Genomic DNA, 18,615 nt, shown 5'->3' with positions numbered 1-18,615 from the left:
GGTAAATTTCTGCTCTAAAATGGATCATTCCACACATTTTGTCTTCTCACATACAAGAGATAGTTGGGCTCCTTCTGTATGTGTACCCATGTGTAATAATCAACACTCCATTCCACTACTGAAAGATCCCTATTTAGTCTATCACATAGAAAATATTCAAATTTAACTATACACTTACCTTTCACTCTAATTTTCCCACAAGATTATAAGAGTACATTGGATAAGTGATGAATTCTGTATATAAGCTGCTATGAAACTATAAGTTCAGTTGCATTATTTTTAACAACTCATATAAACTGAAGTTCATGACTAACTTAATGGAACTACTTCCACAATATTGTCAAAGAAATAAACAATTTTAAAACACAATCTGAACCTAATTAATTATAGTGTTATGTCTCACACTACTTTCCTTCCAAATGGCCCCAAATAGCGAGCACTTTATGTGGGTGATAAACAACAAGTTCTAAAACATACTATCAAAAAAGTAAAACAAAACTTCCTTATTTATGGCAAACTATTACATTTTGGGAAATGAAATTAGTTCAAATGTCCATGCTCTGATATGTGACTATCATAAATGATGTTTAAATTAATTCATTTTTTGGGGGCTGGGGATTTAGCTCAGCGGCAAAAGCGCCTGCCTGGCAAGCACAAGGTCGTGAGTTCGGTTCCCAGTACCGGAGAAAAACCAAAAAAAAAAAAAAAAAAACATAAATTAATTCATTTTTGCTCTTTAAGCTTCTTCCCAATATACTGAAGAAGAAAATATTAAAGGGTTTTTTTCCTTTTGTAAAAGGAAAAATTTGGACTACAGGACTTATTAAAGTAGCCCTAAAATTCTATAAATGCAAGATAATATAATTAAAATACTGTTACTGAGCTTTAAATTATCAGTTCCTACTTTACTAATATGTTCATTTCTCTGCACTCAATTATATCTAAATAAACAAAAAATGTTGCTATTTCCCTAAATAAACAAAAATATTATTATTTAGTAAATATAAAACTAAACTGCTGAAATAATTCAATTGCAATATAAAAAAATAATTCTGAATGAATTAAACCTTCACAAAAAAGAATTTAATGGGCAAAATAAATATTAACACATTTTTACACTTATTTCACTTCCTATAAAACAAAACGATAAAGAATATTCTAATATAATGTACGTAAATTCCCTATGGCTTACCTAAGAAGTATCATCCCCATCCTAGATATTGTGGCTGGTGAGGCACAGCTTAAATCATGGGTTTCGAACACAAAGTTAACATTTGGGCCAAACTGAATCCTTTCCCCACTTGGCATAGTGAGAAGTCGATTGTCATCCAGAACAGAATTCAGAGACTCTATCCATTCGGGGTCAATATCGCCATCACAGATTATCCACGAGCTGACATCTGTTTCCCAACCATAACAGCAGAGATCATTAATATGTATGGTGAATATGTAGTGATAATAATTAAAAATAAAGGAATAAATTATCTCTTATTTGCATAGGCATTATTTTGTATTATTAAAGCTGAACATAAGGAACAGAAAGTTGATCAAGCTGAAATTTCTCGTGTATAGGGCTGCTAAAAAAAAAACCCTCAGGTAATGCTGGCTCAGCTGGCCATGTTAGTTACCACGTAAAAATGCTTTATTTATCTATTGGAACCCCACCAAAAAAAGTAGCACAGAAGACAAGTTTCTATTTCCATGAGATATCCATAAAGCAGTCTTCAAACTGTTGTTTTCTTCCACGATATAACAATATGTAAATGTTTGTCAATGGGATATCTCTTTCAGAAAATATAGAAAACTCAATTTTTGGTACCCACATGAGAAATAATTAACTACTGTCACTATTTTTTTTTTTCATATGGAAAGGTAACTTCAAAAGGAAAAAGCAATGACCAAGTTGTATGCAGTCTTTTGAGGAACATTTTATATCCCCCTTCTTAAACTGGAAGTAGTTTAAGATGCACTTAAAATTTGTAACAATTAAAAGAGGAAAGGTCATCACTAAAAGCATGAGAAATAAGTGAAGGTTATATAATATCTGATCATTATTTAATGTGATACACAGAAATGAAGAGACCACTGAAAATCCCTTCCAATATTTTAGAATTCCAGCATCTTCCAATTTCACTCAGTGTCTTAGGAAAATTACTAATTAAATTATGACCTAGCAAAATTTGAGTCTCTTCTGATTTTGGCAAAAAATTCTCTTAAAGAGCAAGTCAAAAAAAACTGACCAGGAAATCTACTGTGTTACCACTTAAAATTTCAAAATTATTCAAAACAATCTATTCAAATTGACAAGTTAATAGTGTTCACCCACACCAGTTATATAAGGCATTATGATATCAACTCAGCAATTAAAACTTTTATATTTCTCCATTAAATTGGTCTTGATTAGAACTTACACAATTTATTTTGAGTTTTAACTATACAATAAGAAAGAATTACATCAAAATTATAGCATGTCTCAATAAAATGTCAAAAACACATCATTATAAGATATTTTACATTAATGTCTATGTCTTGATAAGGATAACGTTATAGGCCAGTTCTATTATTCTCTAAGAATTATTATGTAAATCAATGAACTGCACAGCGGAGACTAACCTGGTGGTTCCCGAACCACTTGACGAGCACTATTTGTCAAAACACCATCCGACCATTCTCTTGTATCCATATCAATGTGGCCTAATAACTGATGCCGAGGCATAGCTTTTGGATTCATGGTATATTGCTTTACTACTCTGCCAATTTTACAGAGCGATGCCCTTAACATTCTCCAAAGAGTTGATTTGCCAGAACCACTTGGACCAACGATAACGACTCCCATCCTCTGGCGCAACTGTTCGTACAATTCTAAAGCCTTCTTGATCTAGTAGGAAAGAAGTATGTTTATATGTCATTTATAATATTAAATCATGCTCAGTTTTGCTTTCATTCTACATAACTGTTCTATTCCAAACATGTAAATTTAGTCTTTGATTTCTTCAGTGAAAGATAAAATCTTAAACAGAATAGCTCAACAAATTTAAAAATAATTACAACAAAATCTTCAAATTCAATATTTGTTTAAAATAAGTAGACACTTTCTGTGTATTTAACAATATCCTATTGTTTTCTTTACTTATTCTTACATAAAAATACAACACACTCATTATTTTATTCACTTTTTCATTCAGTCATCTATTTACGTCTTATATCTCTCAAATACTGTCTGTGCAAAAACTATTCATTTTAAATAACTATTTATGTTACCTAGATAGACTCACTGAAAAGTTTCTCCAAGGAAATCATCAAAATGAAACTAAATCACATACAATCAATTATCAAAAAATATATGATGGATTTATTTTATGTAGGATAATACAAAGAGATACTACCTTCCATAAAGATTATTATCTGGTGAGACAGAATCAATATTAATCAAATACAAAAATAGCAAACATGTGCAAAGAGAGTATTCTCTTTCTGAACCACATAGGATGGAACCCGAGGGTGCTCTACCTCTGAACTACATCCCTACCCCTTTTCATTTTTCATTTTGAGATGGTGTTTCCCTAAGTCACCCAGGTGAGATTTGAACTTGCAATCCTCCTATCTTAGCCTCTCAAGGGTAATGAAAACACATAGCAAAAGGCTACATCAGGACTTTAAGACTGAAGAAGGCTTCCCTGGGCAAGTAAGACTAAAGCGGAAAGTGGAAAGCTGAGTTTGGAAAGGTATGATAAGGGTAAGCACTATCCAGAAAGTAATAAACCTTATAAAATATTCTTGACAGTTACCTGGTTGGGTATGATTTCATAATTGGCCTCTTCAAAGACCTGCTTTAATGCAGTACTTAGTTCATCGTACTCTACTTCTTTAAAGTCAATTCCAGGAAAGACATCTTTAATCAGTGCATCAAATCGGGTGCAGTCAGCAAACGTAAACTTCGACATTGTGTTAAGCCTCAATGCTTGTACCACAACACGACTTTCATTAGCTAGAGAAAAACTCCATCTTAAAATTACTTGTTATCAATTTAATGATAATTTTGTTATCAAAATTAAGTTTGTAAGTTTACTTAAGTGGCTTCAAAGGCATAATTACTGATTCAATGACACATAAGAAACATTTAAAGACATACTAACTCAGGTAAATTGGCAAATACATTATCTAGTAACTACTGAAAACTGAGGATCACTGGGTGGAGTTAGAAAATCCTTTCCACAGGGTTTGAATTCTAGCATACGCAGACTTTAGTAATGAAAACCATCATCACTCCTATTCACATAATACTCTTTTATATTCTATGACAGGTTTCTTGTAACAACTCTAAAGTAAATAAGAAAGTGTTACTGTTATTATTCTAGTTTTACATATGAGAACCTAAAGTCTCTTAACAGTTTAACATCTTGCTTGAAGAGCCACGGTATTATGGTTGGTATTCAAATCTAGGTAAGCCAATTCCAGATTTAACTATCTCTCCAAATATGGTAATATTACCTCCCAGATAGTTTATGTCCTAAACCTAAAAATAACACAATGAACGGTAATCTTTGACCAGCCCCATGTTTTCTTAGATCAAATGTATATATTAATATCACTATCTAACATACCCACCCTTATGTTCAAGGATACTAGCAGGTGATTTATATAACACACACAAAGGCAAATATATACATGTATAGTTAACTTGGAATTTTTCTCTATAATTGCTTGATAATGCTACATTTAAATATAAAGAGAACTGGAGAAAAAAAGATTTGGGTGCTCTGGAGTTCATTTCAAGCACTGAATTAATAAGCCATCTTTATTTATTACAGGTATGATTGAAGTATGTCTTTAAAACCAGAGACAACTGGAAAAAGATTATGAATGCACGTCACAAAACAGCCATATCTGCCCTTGCATATGTCAACCTAAAAAGAGCTAATGTAGCTTCCTTTTATAATATGCATATATACTTGATTTTATTTTTAATTTCAAACAGGTAATTTCATGTAGTCCTTTTTTTACGTGGTTCTTACTTTTACAATATATTAATTCAGTTTTTCATAGAAACTTGGGGAGGCTGAAAAGTCAACATTTCATTACACATACGCCCACTGACAAAGGGAAATCATGTATACTGAGTGGAAAATCAATTACTTCACATGAGTGAAGTATAATAGGAATATACAGGAGTCCGTACTGATATAACTAAATAATTTAATAAGTATAAAAATGAAAGCCATTATCACTTCAAGAAGACAAATCTTCTTTACTGAACAATTTCAAATAATAATGCAGATATTCCACTTCTAAGGGGTACAGCTTAATACCGGCCTCCTCACTTTCACAGCATGCGAGATCTCTTAATACGTTTCCAAAACATCAAGTAGGGAGGAGGGAAAATACAACCTTATGCTGGAGAGACTGGCAAATAACAATTTAGCCAAGTGATAAAAGAGAACGGAGCAGCGATGTCATGTGATTAATATACCCTCACTAACACAAAGCGTTAACAGAGCTTTCCACCTCCACCATATTCTTTCCAAAGACTCATAGTCCAAGTTAATCACAGCAGATTGTCTTTCGAAAGAGAAGGACTTTCATGTGCTTCTAAAGTCTCTGTTGTTATCAAGACTACACACATGGGCTCTACTCCACATCTCCTTTATGAAGAACTTCGATAGTGCAGCCAACAAACTGTAGTTTAACGAGCCACTAGGTGATTCTAATGGACATTACAGTTTAAGAACAAGTAGACTACACTATTTCTCCAGAGAACACACCTATTTCATATTTAATACACGTGTTCAAGTTCTTACAGAAGGCACTGAGGGTACAGCTTGTCATAGCATGCCTAGCACGCACCTGGGTCAGGTTTCAATCTCCAGCACCTCCACCCCAAACAAATTATTCTAGGACATCGGATTAAAAACCAAACTAAGAAATTTAATTAATAAAAAGCATACAAAAATTATTGAATTCGTTGTGAGAAACGTACTCTCATAATGTGAGATATTAGCATTAGGCCAAACTGGGGCACAGCATACAAAAAGCATCTACACTGTGTAACTTTCTATAAATATAAAACCATTCCAAGTTCAAGCTTGTTTTTAAGAATAAGCTACTATAATTGGAATAGTCAATCATACCATTCTGTTCAGCACCACTTTTCTTTAACTGTCGAAGGAGATTTCCACTTCCTCTTAGAACCGTCTTCAAAGCTCTCAGGCCCCAATCATAATGCTGCTGAGGGGTCAGAAGTTCCCTGAAAGACGTGAAAAGAGTAACTCATCACGCAGCTGTAAGGGATCTTGCATCATCACAGGCAAAGAACGATAAACACAACTACCAACACAAAGAAATGAAGACTGAGACGCCTTTAATTTATGTAAAGAAGCCAACCACAAAAACAATTGCTCAAGCAAGCTATTGAAAACAGATGGTTCTGGGGCTGGGGATTTAGCTCAGCGGCAAAAGCGCCTGCCTGGCAAGCGCAAGGTCGTGAGTTCGGTTCCCGGTACCGGAGAAAAAAAAAACAAAAAAAAAAAAAAAGAAAACAGATGGTTCTCAAACATTAGGATTAACCTTTGTAAACTATCTTAATAACAATACTAAATGACAACCACCTATCGCCCTTATTCTTTCATTTAACCACCCCTTCCAGCTCTCCACCTCGGGCGCGGTCTGGTTCCCTACTCTCTCTAAGGGATACAAAACACAGTACTTGTCGTGCCAAAGAGGCTAAGAGCGAGCCTCTACTACTAGAAAACCAAAGTAAAGAATGTGAAAGCTTCCCTGCAGAGGCCAGATTTTGAGTTGCTGTCTGGTAAATTAGTTCATTAAGAATCACTTAGTGCTCCAATATAAATATTTGAAAAAAAAATATCAACTAAGCTTTCAGAAAAAATGAGTAGTTTGGAGCCAGGTGTTTTCATTCTTCAAAGTACAATCTTCCAGCCCAGGCATGGTGGCACACCTTAAAAATCTCAGTACTTGGAGGCTAAGGCAAGAAGATTGCCTTGAGTTCAAGGCCAGCCTGAACCACCCAGGAAGAACCCGTCTCAAACAGACAAACAACAAAAACAGTAAATCTTTCCATCAGGTATGGTAGAAAACACTTGTAATCCCAGCACTCTGAGAGGCTGAAGAATAAAGATCATAAGTTTCTGCCTAGCCTAGGCAATTGGCAATGTTAGTAAGACCCTGTCTCAAAAGTTTTGAAAAAGGCTGGGAATGTAGCTCAGTGTGAAGGCCCAGAGTTCAAGCCCCAGTACTAAAAAAAAAAGCAAAAGAAAAGCTAATAACCATAATCATTCATGAGTAATACAAGGTACAAACATATTTAAAGAAGAAAACTCACCTAGATAGGTTGAAAATAGCTACCAATTTTCTGCCCAGTACTTTAGCATCCTTAAAGCCTTCCGAATAGAGAATAACTTCTGCAATAAGTTCATTGTCTGGATGCGACATAGCCACTGGCCTGAAAAGCTGTTTAAGATTATCAGGCAGCTTTTGTCTTCCTCCGTAACCTTTTCCAGCAGGATTCATAGTGATAAAAATTCCAGAATTAGAATTCAATTCTACCTGAAATATTAATTTAGAGTATAGGCATCAGAAGTTTGAAATTATAAATAAGAGAAATTTTATTGTAACATTTTTCTATATAAGTCTTGTATCTTAGTAAAAAGCAACCTCCAATAGGCTACCCATCTCCTTACTAAACATAAAATAAACTCCTTAGAAATGCACTGCTTTACACAGGTTTTTCCCTCAGGTGTTTAAAACGGAGAGGTTAAGAAAAGGTAATTAATTTGAATGCTACTCATTCACTCAGCCTGTGTTTAATAAAAGCCTTCTTTGCGCTACTGCACACGGAGAGCTCTGAACTGGAGGTAATGACGGCCTGTGCTCTCTGACACGCACGCACAGGCTACCTAATACTACACAGACGCAGTCCTAGCGGGGGTGAACTAGGACATGGAAGAGTACAATGTCACGAGAGCAGCTGGCAGCAGCGTGTTCAAGGCAGCTAAGACTAAAAATTCAACCACAACATGTAAACAGTGAAGGAACAATTGCTAAGTAAAAACACCCAGAGTAATGAAGCCAGGAAATCTGGTTACAAAAGAAAAAGAGAAAGGCAGGTGTTGTAAGGGAAGATGAACTCAAGTAAGACTGCTTACGCTTTAAGTATCACTAAGACGGAAAAGGCTGATTACATCTGAAGGCCAGCAAGGCAACAGCAGAAGAGGGAAGACTGGAGCTCTAGCACAGGAGGAAACTAAGAGGTCTCCGGAAATAGATGCCACAGCGCAGGGGCCAAAGATTAGTACTATTTGGGAACAAGAACAACTCCTCTTCAGAGGAAGAAAAACATAAATAAATTCCTCAAACTTATAACGAGTTTAAGCACCATGTAACTCACACATTAACAATGTAGAACTGGGGCTGGGGATTTAGCTCAGTGGCAAAAGCGCCTGCCTGGCAAGCGCAAGGTCGTGAGTTCAGTTCCCAGTACCGGAGAAATACCAAAAAAAAAAAAACACAGTGTAGAACTGGCCTTACTTCCTTGGGATACCCAGACAAATGTGTGTTATGAAAAGGTTATTATGGCGAACAGAATAATTTCACAGTTCTCACAACTGCTGGTGTGCTCAGCATTACACGTCTATTGGGGATGTCTGTACCTGCTATCCAAATGAGTTTACACTCTAATGACACGAATGAGTATCTCCTACAGAGAGACGTGATGAACAGAATAGCTGAGTGCTTAAAAACATGTGCCTCAGAAGTAGACAGACCTAAAGTCACTTCCCAGCTCCACTGTGAGCACTATCAAGGTAATTACCTACATCAGCAGGTTGTGGTATTAGAGACAGAACATTAAAGTGGGATGCACGGTGCCCACATGAATGACAAAATATGCACAGTCCACATTGAAAGTTTAAAGATCAGTAGTGAAAGTGGGGCCAAGACAGGAGAAGAAACCTCAGAGACATTCATAGATAAAAAGCTTAGCACACGGGTCCCAGACTAGGAACACGAGTACAAGAGAAACAGAGAGAGGAGAATTCCTGAGTGTGAGTAACGCCAGGTCTTACAAAATATTTCAGTTCTATACGTTCCCAATATAATCTTTACCTCCTTGCCAAGCAGTTCACACACAGTTCTATGATTCTTCAAAGCATCTTGAATTGTCTGGATTTGCATAGATACTGCTGACAGCACAGATTCTTCCAGTCTGTTGAATTCATCGAAACAACCCCAGGCCCCACACTTTACCAAACCAACAAATATCCGCCCCATTGACTTCACATCGATGCCCTTAAAAATGATAACAAAAATGTTTATTAAAAATAATTGAAATATCTAATAATTTAGTATTTCATGCCATTCATGGATAATCATTTCACCCATCTATGTCTCTTTTGCTTCTTTTACAATAGGGATTAGCCAGGCATGATGGCACGTACCTGTAATCCCAGCACTCATGAGGCTGAGGCAGGAGGATTGCTGTGAGTTCAAGGTCAGCCTATACTACATAGCAAGACCTTGTCTCAAAATAAAATAAAATAGGGGTTAAGTAGCTACTCTTTCAAACTTCAGAGTGGTTTTAAAATGTAGTGAAAATAGTAATTTTAAATGAATTTAAGACTTTTCTTCTGCGGGGGGTGGGAGAGGACAGCTGGAACATTGCAGTTGTTACTGGGGAAAAAACCTTCTTTTCCACTATATAATATTCTTCTTGCTAAAAAGCACTTTAAAACTAGGAAATAGACTAGTTACTAAATAAGTACATGAAAACAAATCTACACATATTTAACACACTATCATGTATTTTAACAATTATTTATTCTACCTCATCACAATTAAAAACTAAAACTTGTCTTCCAAGAAGTCCACCTAATGCCTTGACTGATTCGGTCTTTCCAGTTCCAGCGGGGCCATAAGGGTTTCCTCCAAGTCCCATCTTTATGGCTTGAGTGAGAGTCAGGTAGCACTTATCCGTCAGCGGGGTACAGACCAGCTTGGGAGCGTTACCCTACACAAGGGAAGCACATCAGGGTATTCATATTCTGCTCAGCATTTACACACATTTGCATGGGGGGGACAGTCTACCTAAGAAGCTAAACATGCAACAAACAGGTTAACGGTTTTTATCACAGAAAACATCCAAAGTTTTTCTTAGTGAAATAAACATTCTTTTTTTTTTTTGTTTTTTTTCCAGTACTGGGAATCGAACTCACAATCTTGCACCTGCCAGGCAGGCGCTGTGCCACTGAGCTAAATCCCCAGCCCACTGAAATAAACATTCTAAAGCACAAACTAGGCTCAACCTTAGCTACTTCTCAGGCATGTGTTTCATTCTATTCTCAACTATCATACCGTTAGGTTTCTAAATAGTCTCTCATGTCCTTGACAATGGCAGAAAGATTACTTTTAAGATAGACAAATCTAAAAACATACTGTACAATAAATTTTCCATTTCATATCTTTAAATGTATGTAAATTATTTCTCACATTCGTGATCAACAAGAATCAGAACTACATTAGAGAGCTCAAAACACAACTTAAATTTTTTTCATGAAAGTAGTAACTTCTCAAGTAATTCTCAAAAATTTTACTAAACTGTAAGGAAAAGCGATTGTACCCTCAGTGGTTATTTATAGGACTTTTCCTCAATTGAGGCACACAGATTCGGGTGTCAAAATACATTTCCTTTTTGAAAGAGTCAAGTACATAAGTATCACCAATAAAACATCTTATAGACTTCAGGACAAGCCTGGAGATATTTCAACGTTTTATAAGCAGAATTATAGTTTACATTATCTTATATAACACCTTTTAAATTCTGGTGAAGAAAAGAAAACAATAGTACAAAAAAATTGAAAAACTACAATAGAAATAAAAATATTTCCTCCAATAGCAAATTTCCTTTAAATGATTTCTACCTAGAAAAATAAACTACTTCACCACAAGTCATACCTGATACTCATAGGTGTACTGAAGTTCAGAATCCACCATTTGAACATAGCAGGTGTGATCGCTTTTCAAATAGAATCTAACTTGCTTTTTCCAAGCCCAGTCATCCGTTGTATGAACTTGAACATGGTTTAAATGCTTCACCACATCAATATTATGAATAATATCAAGAATTAGGGCTTTAAGTTTAAGCTCCAGAATGCCTACTTCTGCACAAAAAGAAACGTAACAGGAGAAAACATCAGCCAGTGACTTAGTATGTATAAAAGTGACTTTTGAATGAATTTAAATGATAGTTTCGGGGGCTGGGGATTTAGCTCAGCGGCAAAAGCGCTTGCCTGGCAAGCGCAAGGTCGTAAGTTCGGTTCCCGGTTCCAGAGAAAAACAAAAAAAAAACAAAAAAAAACAAAAAAAAACAAAAAAAAACAAAATAAATGATAGTTTCACAATACATTTCAATAGTACAGTAATATAAATTGTATATGCCAAAAAATGTCAGCAAGAAATAATAAAAATTATTAAAAATTAGGGCATCAAATTTCAGTAAGAGTTCTGGTTTCTTATTCAAAGGAGTAAGGACACTCCACTTGGGTTTTTCCATCTGAGTGTAGGTTAAACAATTGGACATGTAGTGAGCTACTATTTTAGGTCTCTGGAAAGTAAAGAAAGGCAGGCAAATTGGGAGGAGACCAGAATTAGAAATGTCACAAAATTAATGGTAAACGTACTTCTTTTTTGCCCTCCTTTGGTATTCCCAGTTCTATTATTTCAGTGTGTAGAGATGTAACAATGAGATGAATGCAGCATGAAATGAGGAGGATAAAGGTGTCTATATTGGGTAAAATTTCTACATTCTACTTAAAGAAGTACATTTATTGATTCTAAGCACAATATAAAAGGTTTAAAAATATATATTTATATAATAAATTGCACAGTAATCAGCAAAATGAATGAATGGATGGATGAATGAATGGATGGATGGATAGATACACAATCCAGAACAAAATAAATTAAATAGGTTAAAAAAATTTGAATAACCTAAACCAGGCAAAAAAGGGGAACATTTTTTCTATACCAGTATTCCCTGGATCCTCAGAACTGGTATCAATGTTGGTGTAGTGTTCTAACTTATTCACCAACTGTGTCTCAATCTGATGAAGACTATGATCCCTGATGGCATTCTCTACATCTTCAGTGAACTTAATCTGCTCTGCCAAGCATAGTATCTATGGAATAAAGAAAAAACATTAGTTTAAAAAGTGAATTTTCTTAGAAATATTTTATAGATTTAAGGAAAAACACCTTTTCTGAATTGTCAACTGTAAATTAGATAGCTCACGTGAATGTCATACTGCCACCTCAACTATTAGCAGGGCAACACAGCAGTAGTAAAATCCCTGTGTCAACCCTACTTCCTAGAACTCATTTCTTACTACACTCTGCTACACTCTACCTTCTGATCCTAGAATCCTCCAAGTTTATTACACCCTAAATGCTTTTATACTTATGGCCATTGATTCTCCTCTGAAATACCTTTCTTTCAACCACTAAGATTTAGAGATATCAGAATACAATGTATCCTATTTAATAAAAAACCGAGCATTTTAATCTTTCAGTGTGCTGCTAGAATATCTTAATTGTCTTAAGATGAATACCACCCAATAGTTATCATATTAATTGAGTCATCCATCCACATATTTTATAACATCAGAGCCGGCTGAGCTTCTGTCTTACTCTAACTTATTCTACAAATACCATATTAAGATTACTCTATGGAAGATAAAGCCAATTAGTAACTCTTTCCTGGGTGAAGTTATTTCACTACACTAGGTGGCACAAACTCACCAGCTTCTTTAATCAGGTTATATAGTTAAACATTTAACCAGCTCCAAATGTGCTTTTTGAAAAAGACTTTGCTCTTTAATTGACATATAGAAATGTTCACATGCTATTTCCAAGCCTAAAGCCCAAATATATAGATGTCCTTTCATCCAGCATTTCTTAGTTCCAGAATGAACATCAATGATCTCAACTTTTAACAGTATGCTACATAATATCTGTGAGAGACTAACAGAAGTGAAGGTCAGCACCAGTCTTGGATTTTCACCTCACATAACCATTAAGATATTAGGACAGGCAGTAATATTACTAATACCTAAAATGTAATAGTCACTAAGGGTGCTCTGTAAACATTTTCCAAATAACCTTCAAAATAATTTGGTAATATAGGTGCTATTATAATATCTTAACTATGTGTCAAATGTATCATTCAGAGAATAACTGAAAAATAAACCATCACCTGTGGGACATTTTTCAACTTCACCAGGTTGTCTCTTTCTAGATCAGCCCTCTCTACACCACTCCAGGCCATGATAAAGGCAGCTGAAGTATCAGCACACAATAACCTCTACCAAGCATTTACGTAACTAGGTACAGTATTCCACCATTTCACACAAATACTCGAGATACATTTGTAAGAGAATTAATGCCTAATGAACTGCAATCCTTTGTTAAGATAGACAAGAGCTATATACATTTTCAAGAATTTGTATTTTTACTTGACTGTTCAAGAACCTAGAGGCAATTTTCAGGTTGAAATCTGATAACTTCCTTCTGCCTACGTTTCTTAATAAATCTTTCAACGCAACAGTTATTTCCCTAACTCAATTATTAGTCAATTCTTGCTTTAATGGATTTTCTACATTTTGTCTTTTATTGCAAGTCAATTTAAGCTTTCTTTAAAAGTTGACAGAATACAAGCAAGTATTTTCAGAGATAATAAAGTAGCTTAATTCTACATTTTCTGTGTTACTGGTTAATCACTGATGGTTACTTTTACTCTTCCCTAAAATTTTTAAAAAACATTTTAGTTTGCTTCAAAATATAAAAATATTAAAAAGATAACATGATTAAACAGCTCAGAATCTAAAATGTTCCCCATTTTCTATTTAACTTTTCATACTTTAAGAAGACCAACATAAAAACCTGTTTCAATAGCCAATAATTTTCTCAATCTAAAAAGCAAGTAACTTTGAAAGCTGGCAGGTTTTGCTGTGAAAATTCTCAATGTCTACCAAAGGACAAAGTTCACAATTATCTATACCGATAGCCTTAGGTGGGCCCACATCTTGGACAGGGAAAAACTGGTAGCACAAGCATTACTAGTGCTATACTTTAATAAGGCCTGGAACAAGTCCTTTAAACTACATGTCTAGTATCCAACGTTCCTGGAATAAGCTGCTGCTGTTACTGAGCTACAGCATGTCTATATCCCACGGAGTGACCAATTCCCTGCCAATATTCCAGTTCAGTACTGTGAACGAATTAACACCCAACTACATTCCTGCCAGCCCCACACTCTTAGACGACCCCAAGAGAGGGGTGGTGGTATGGGCAACAACGTTATAAACCCTGTGCCTCTCCACAGTGACGGACTAAATATCTGGAACTAGGAAGCTGTTACACGCCTGACTCCCTTCCCCATTCTCTTCATCATCGGCCTGCGTTACTCAGACCTCGACACCCCCCTCTGTTTGAAACCGTTTGAGTTACAGCAAACTAATGAAGCTGGAAGATAATTTTACGACCATGAAGTGCATCCTTCACATTCTATAGTTGAAGGAAAAGACGCAGAAGCTGAGCCATCTGTCCACATTAATGTTAGACAAAGAGAACTTTCATTCTTAGGTACTGAAGGTAGACGCTGAGATGTTGAGTTCTCACAGGAAAAAAATCTGCCTAATAGTTCTCCACTATTTGCTTTTTTGATTGAGAAATACAGTAGCTGTTCAAACCAGTTTTTATATTGGTTCTCTTAAAATATGAGAGGTTAAACAGTAAGTATCCCATTTTTCTGATTCTAACATCCCAGCATCTACATAAAGGGTATTTGCACAATCCCACACCTACTTATATTCCAGACATAACACTTTACCTGTGAGGGAAACAGAGACGGGTCAACTGCGCCCCGTGAACTCTGCCCAGTAGTAACACATTCCTTCAACAGCTGCTTCAAAGTGTGCTTCATTTCCAAGGCCAAATCATTCAACCAACCCTGAAAATGAAATCAGACAATAACCTGCCCTAGTCATGAAACAATTACGCAATCTACTGACTGACGTTGTTTATACTGATTGACTCTAACAATCCCAAAATGCGTAATATAGCATTTAATTTTTCAGTGTATTAATACATGGTTCAAATAACCCGAAAAAAATTTTTCACCTTTTGGGATCACGGCGAGTGTGCAAGTTCACACTGGTGGGTAGCTATATCCAAACTAGTACGTCTATAAAGACCAATATAATAAAACATTTAAAAAGCGGCCCATTCTTCTCATCATTACAACAAATAAGCTGGACAGGTAAGCCAATAATTCAGTCACAACGACTGCGCAGTCTCCTGGCTCAAGCTATCCCAGTGACGGAGATGCAGAGAGGCGCATTCGCAGGAGGAGACTGCTGCGTGCGAACCAACTGACGGCACAGGCGGCACAGGGGTGGCAGGGTGTAGGCCGCCTTGTTAGACAAAACTTTACCTCAAAGTCAGAACAATACATTTTTCTACTTAATGATAAAATTTGATTGCAGTTAAATGAATAATGATTGATAAAAACAAAGACTACGTACAGCTACTTTTTTTGGGGGGGGAGGGTTTCCGGTACCGAGAATCGAACTCATGACGTTGCGCTTGCCAGGCAGGCGCTGTGCCGCTGAGCTAAATCCCCAGCCCCTCGTACCGCTACTTTAAAAGAATAGTTGGAAATGAAATAGAAATGCAAAAACTATAATGTTAGTTCTTATCATCTACTTCAGTTCTAGCTTTATTTTTAATCTATACAGCACATACCATGAACCTCTACCCGTGTTAAAGCCACTGAAGCTAGAATAAGAATCTGTCTTTCAGGCAACAAAGATACCTGCTCTGCTAACCACAAGAGCTTCCAGAGCATCAGCTTTGCCTTTGCTGGCATAATAAATGCTCTAGCCCAGTCACTATAACTTAAACTTCTCCTCTATGCACTGTGCCAATAAATTAAGGTATGGACACAACAAAATTCTTAAACATGAGAGCTCATTAGGAAAACTATAATGTTTTTAATTAAGTGATTTACACATTTAATATCCAATAAAATGTTGAGACCTAAGCAAGAACAGCTATTTTGCTAGCCTGTACAGATATGCACATCCTCAGGCATGGCCCCAGCTTCCATTTAGAAGATAATTTTGGAACCCGAAAATTTCAGTGTGATATAAATTATTGTTGACTAGATTAAGGAACATGTCTACAACAGGCATTTGATAAGTTTACTTCCAGTCTTGGACAACTAAGCAATACTTGTTCTAAAAATGTAATGTCCTGATACTAAAAAAAAAAACTATAAATGTAATAGTTTCCACTTTACTTGTTCACCTAAATAATCTCATATAATTCAATATTTTAAAGAATAAGGAGAACGAGGCATTATTTAGTACTTATATAAATTACTAAAGTACTTATGTTCCAAGGAATACATAGTGTACCTGAAATCAATGATCTCATTATTTTTCAACAGAAGATTTTTGCAACAGATATTAACATTTCCCTTTCACTGATAAGAAAACTGAGACACTAAGTCACAAAGCTAGTAATTTGTGAAGCCAAGCTTACTATCTAATACTTTTTTGACTCTAAAATCAAAGTTATTTTCATAATTACATGCTATCTTTCAAAGATCCATGTTTTTTAATATCAAAATACTGAGTCTAACAAAACAAACCATTCTTGCAGACGTGTGTTTCCTAAAAGAATTAAGCTACTCTATCCTACAAACTGACTAAATTATTTTTGATACAAATTTCATGTGTTAGTTCTTTTTATTTTCATACTTGAAAAAGAATTGCATACCTCTACATTATTTGATAGAAGAACTTTATTTTTTAAAGGTACAACTTCTCCCTCTAAAGATTTCATTGCAGTTATGTGTTTTGCCTCCTCATCAAAGCACACACTGTTAATACCTGTTAGAGGAGAGCAATGACTTAATTATAAAAGGATAAACAATTGCAGAGATGGTGAACGCCATGCTGAGCAAAGAAAAGCAAAACACAGATCAGTGCAGAAAACCACATAATGGTGAATTCACTTATATGTTCTAGAAATAAGAGAAACTAATACAAAGTGGAAAAAACCAGACCAGGGACAAAGTAAAGCGCGAGGAACGACAGTAAGAGGGCACAAGGGAGCTGCAGGCTGACGGAAATGCTTTCGATCTCAGCCTGAGCAGCGGTGACAGAGGCGTACATATTTGTCAAAACTCATCAAATTACGCACTGAAAGTATAAACAGTGTATTGTATACAAAGTATACATCAAAAATGTACTTTAGGGTACTAAAATCTTTTTGTAGGTGAGTTACAAAAGCAATGATTATAAACAGCACTTAGATATGAAACCAAAGGAAACAGAGTAAATAAAACTTTCCTCAAATTCACACGTTACTTTCAATATAAAATAAGTGAACATGTGATCGCATTTTGATCTTCAAAAAGAAATTATTTACAATACAAAGAAGGAAATTAAACTTCAGAGAATTACATTAACTATTAGAGAAAGAGCTTGAATACCACGTCTCTGATTCCAATAGCTGTATTACCTTCTATGGCTCATAGAACAGATATTGTATAGCTATAAACATCCTAACCCTGCAGATACACAGAGCTGGCAATATTTGTGTAAAGGACCAGACAGCAAATACTTTAAGATTTTATGGGCCACAGGGTTTCTATGTCAAATATTCAGCTCTGAAATCATAACACAAAAGCATCTGTGGATAACACGTAAAACAAAAGAGCGTGCCTATGATCCTATAAAGTTTAGCTAAACTCCATTTAAAAAACAACAGGCAGTAAGACTGATTTAGCCCATGGACCATAGTTGCTGATTCTTGATTGCAAATGAAGACAAGAATTTTTTTTTAATTTTTCCTGGTACTGGGGATTGAACCTCGGGCCTTAGCACGGGGCTACAGCCCCAGCCTTCTTTCCTTTCTTCTCTTTCTCTTTCTTTCAAGGCAAGGTTTCATTAATACACTAAGTTGCCAAGCTGGGCTTAAACTTAATGATCCTCCTGCCCCAGCCTAGAATTCTTTATTTCTTAAAGTAAATTTGAAAAATACAGCTCTTTTCCAAAGAAATGAAATACTGTGAGAAAATACTCATCATTACTGAATATTTCTACTTGGCTGTCTTTCATTACTGAGACTTTAAACTGAATAATGAAAAGGCATGTTCCCCTTCACTTTCAGGCCTTTACACAGCCTGTCCTCTCTGCCTGACGACCCTTCTTCTAAGGCCTATATATTCACCAGATCTTATCTTAAGTGTTATATTCTCTGTGATGTTGTACAACTGTACTAAATCCCATCACAGAGACAGCTACAACACATATGTAAATCCCATGTAACCATATGTAATTATATGTAATCAAATGTAAATAATATGTAAATCAAACTATCACAATGTGTTTATTATAGTTGTCAATATACTATCTTGACTCCAGTATCAAACACTTTTATGAGTGTATTAACTATATCTCACCCAAATGCCTAGCAGATAGATGAAACAAAGTAAATATCTACTGAATAAATACTGAATCCTTCAATGCAATTCCCATT

General features: G+C 35.5%; 1 protein-coding gene across 1 annotated transcript in view; it reads right to left on the bottom strand.

Moving 5' to 3' along the window:
• Dync2h1 (dynein, cytoplasmic 2, heavy chain 1) overlaps window positions 1–18,615 on the bottom strand; it is a gene marked incomplete in the record, with an annotated part of 251,163 nt that overhangs the window by 191,268 nt on the left and 41,280 nt on the right. The window contains 11 exon segments of the mRNA XM_013511077.1: window positions 1,193–1,400; window positions 2,614–2,878; window positions 3,789–3,988; window positions 6,129–6,244; window positions 7,340–7,563; window positions 9,121–9,303; window positions 9,839–10,021; window positions 10,966–11,171; window positions 12,038–12,188; window positions 14,897–15,016; window positions 16,849–16,961. Coding sequence (XP_013366531.1) covers window positions 1,193–1,400; window positions 2,614–2,878; window positions 3,789–3,988; window positions 6,129–6,244; window positions 7,340–7,563; window positions 9,121–9,303; window positions 9,839–10,021; window positions 10,966–11,171; window positions 12,038–12,188; window positions 14,897–15,016; window positions 16,849–16,961 — 1,969 coding nt within the window.

Source organism: Chinchilla lanigera, unplaced genomic scaffold (genome assembly GCF_000276665.1).
Source record: "Chinchilla lanigera isolate Chin_1 unplaced genomic scaffold, ChiLan1.0 scaffold00011, whole genome shotgun sequence".
Lineage (NCBI taxonomy): Eukaryota > Metazoa > Chordata > Mammalia > Rodentia > Chinchillidae > Chinchilla > Chinchilla lanigera.
Note: the sequence above shows the minus strand (reverse complement) of the source record. Positions and strands in the feature narration are given on the sequence as shown.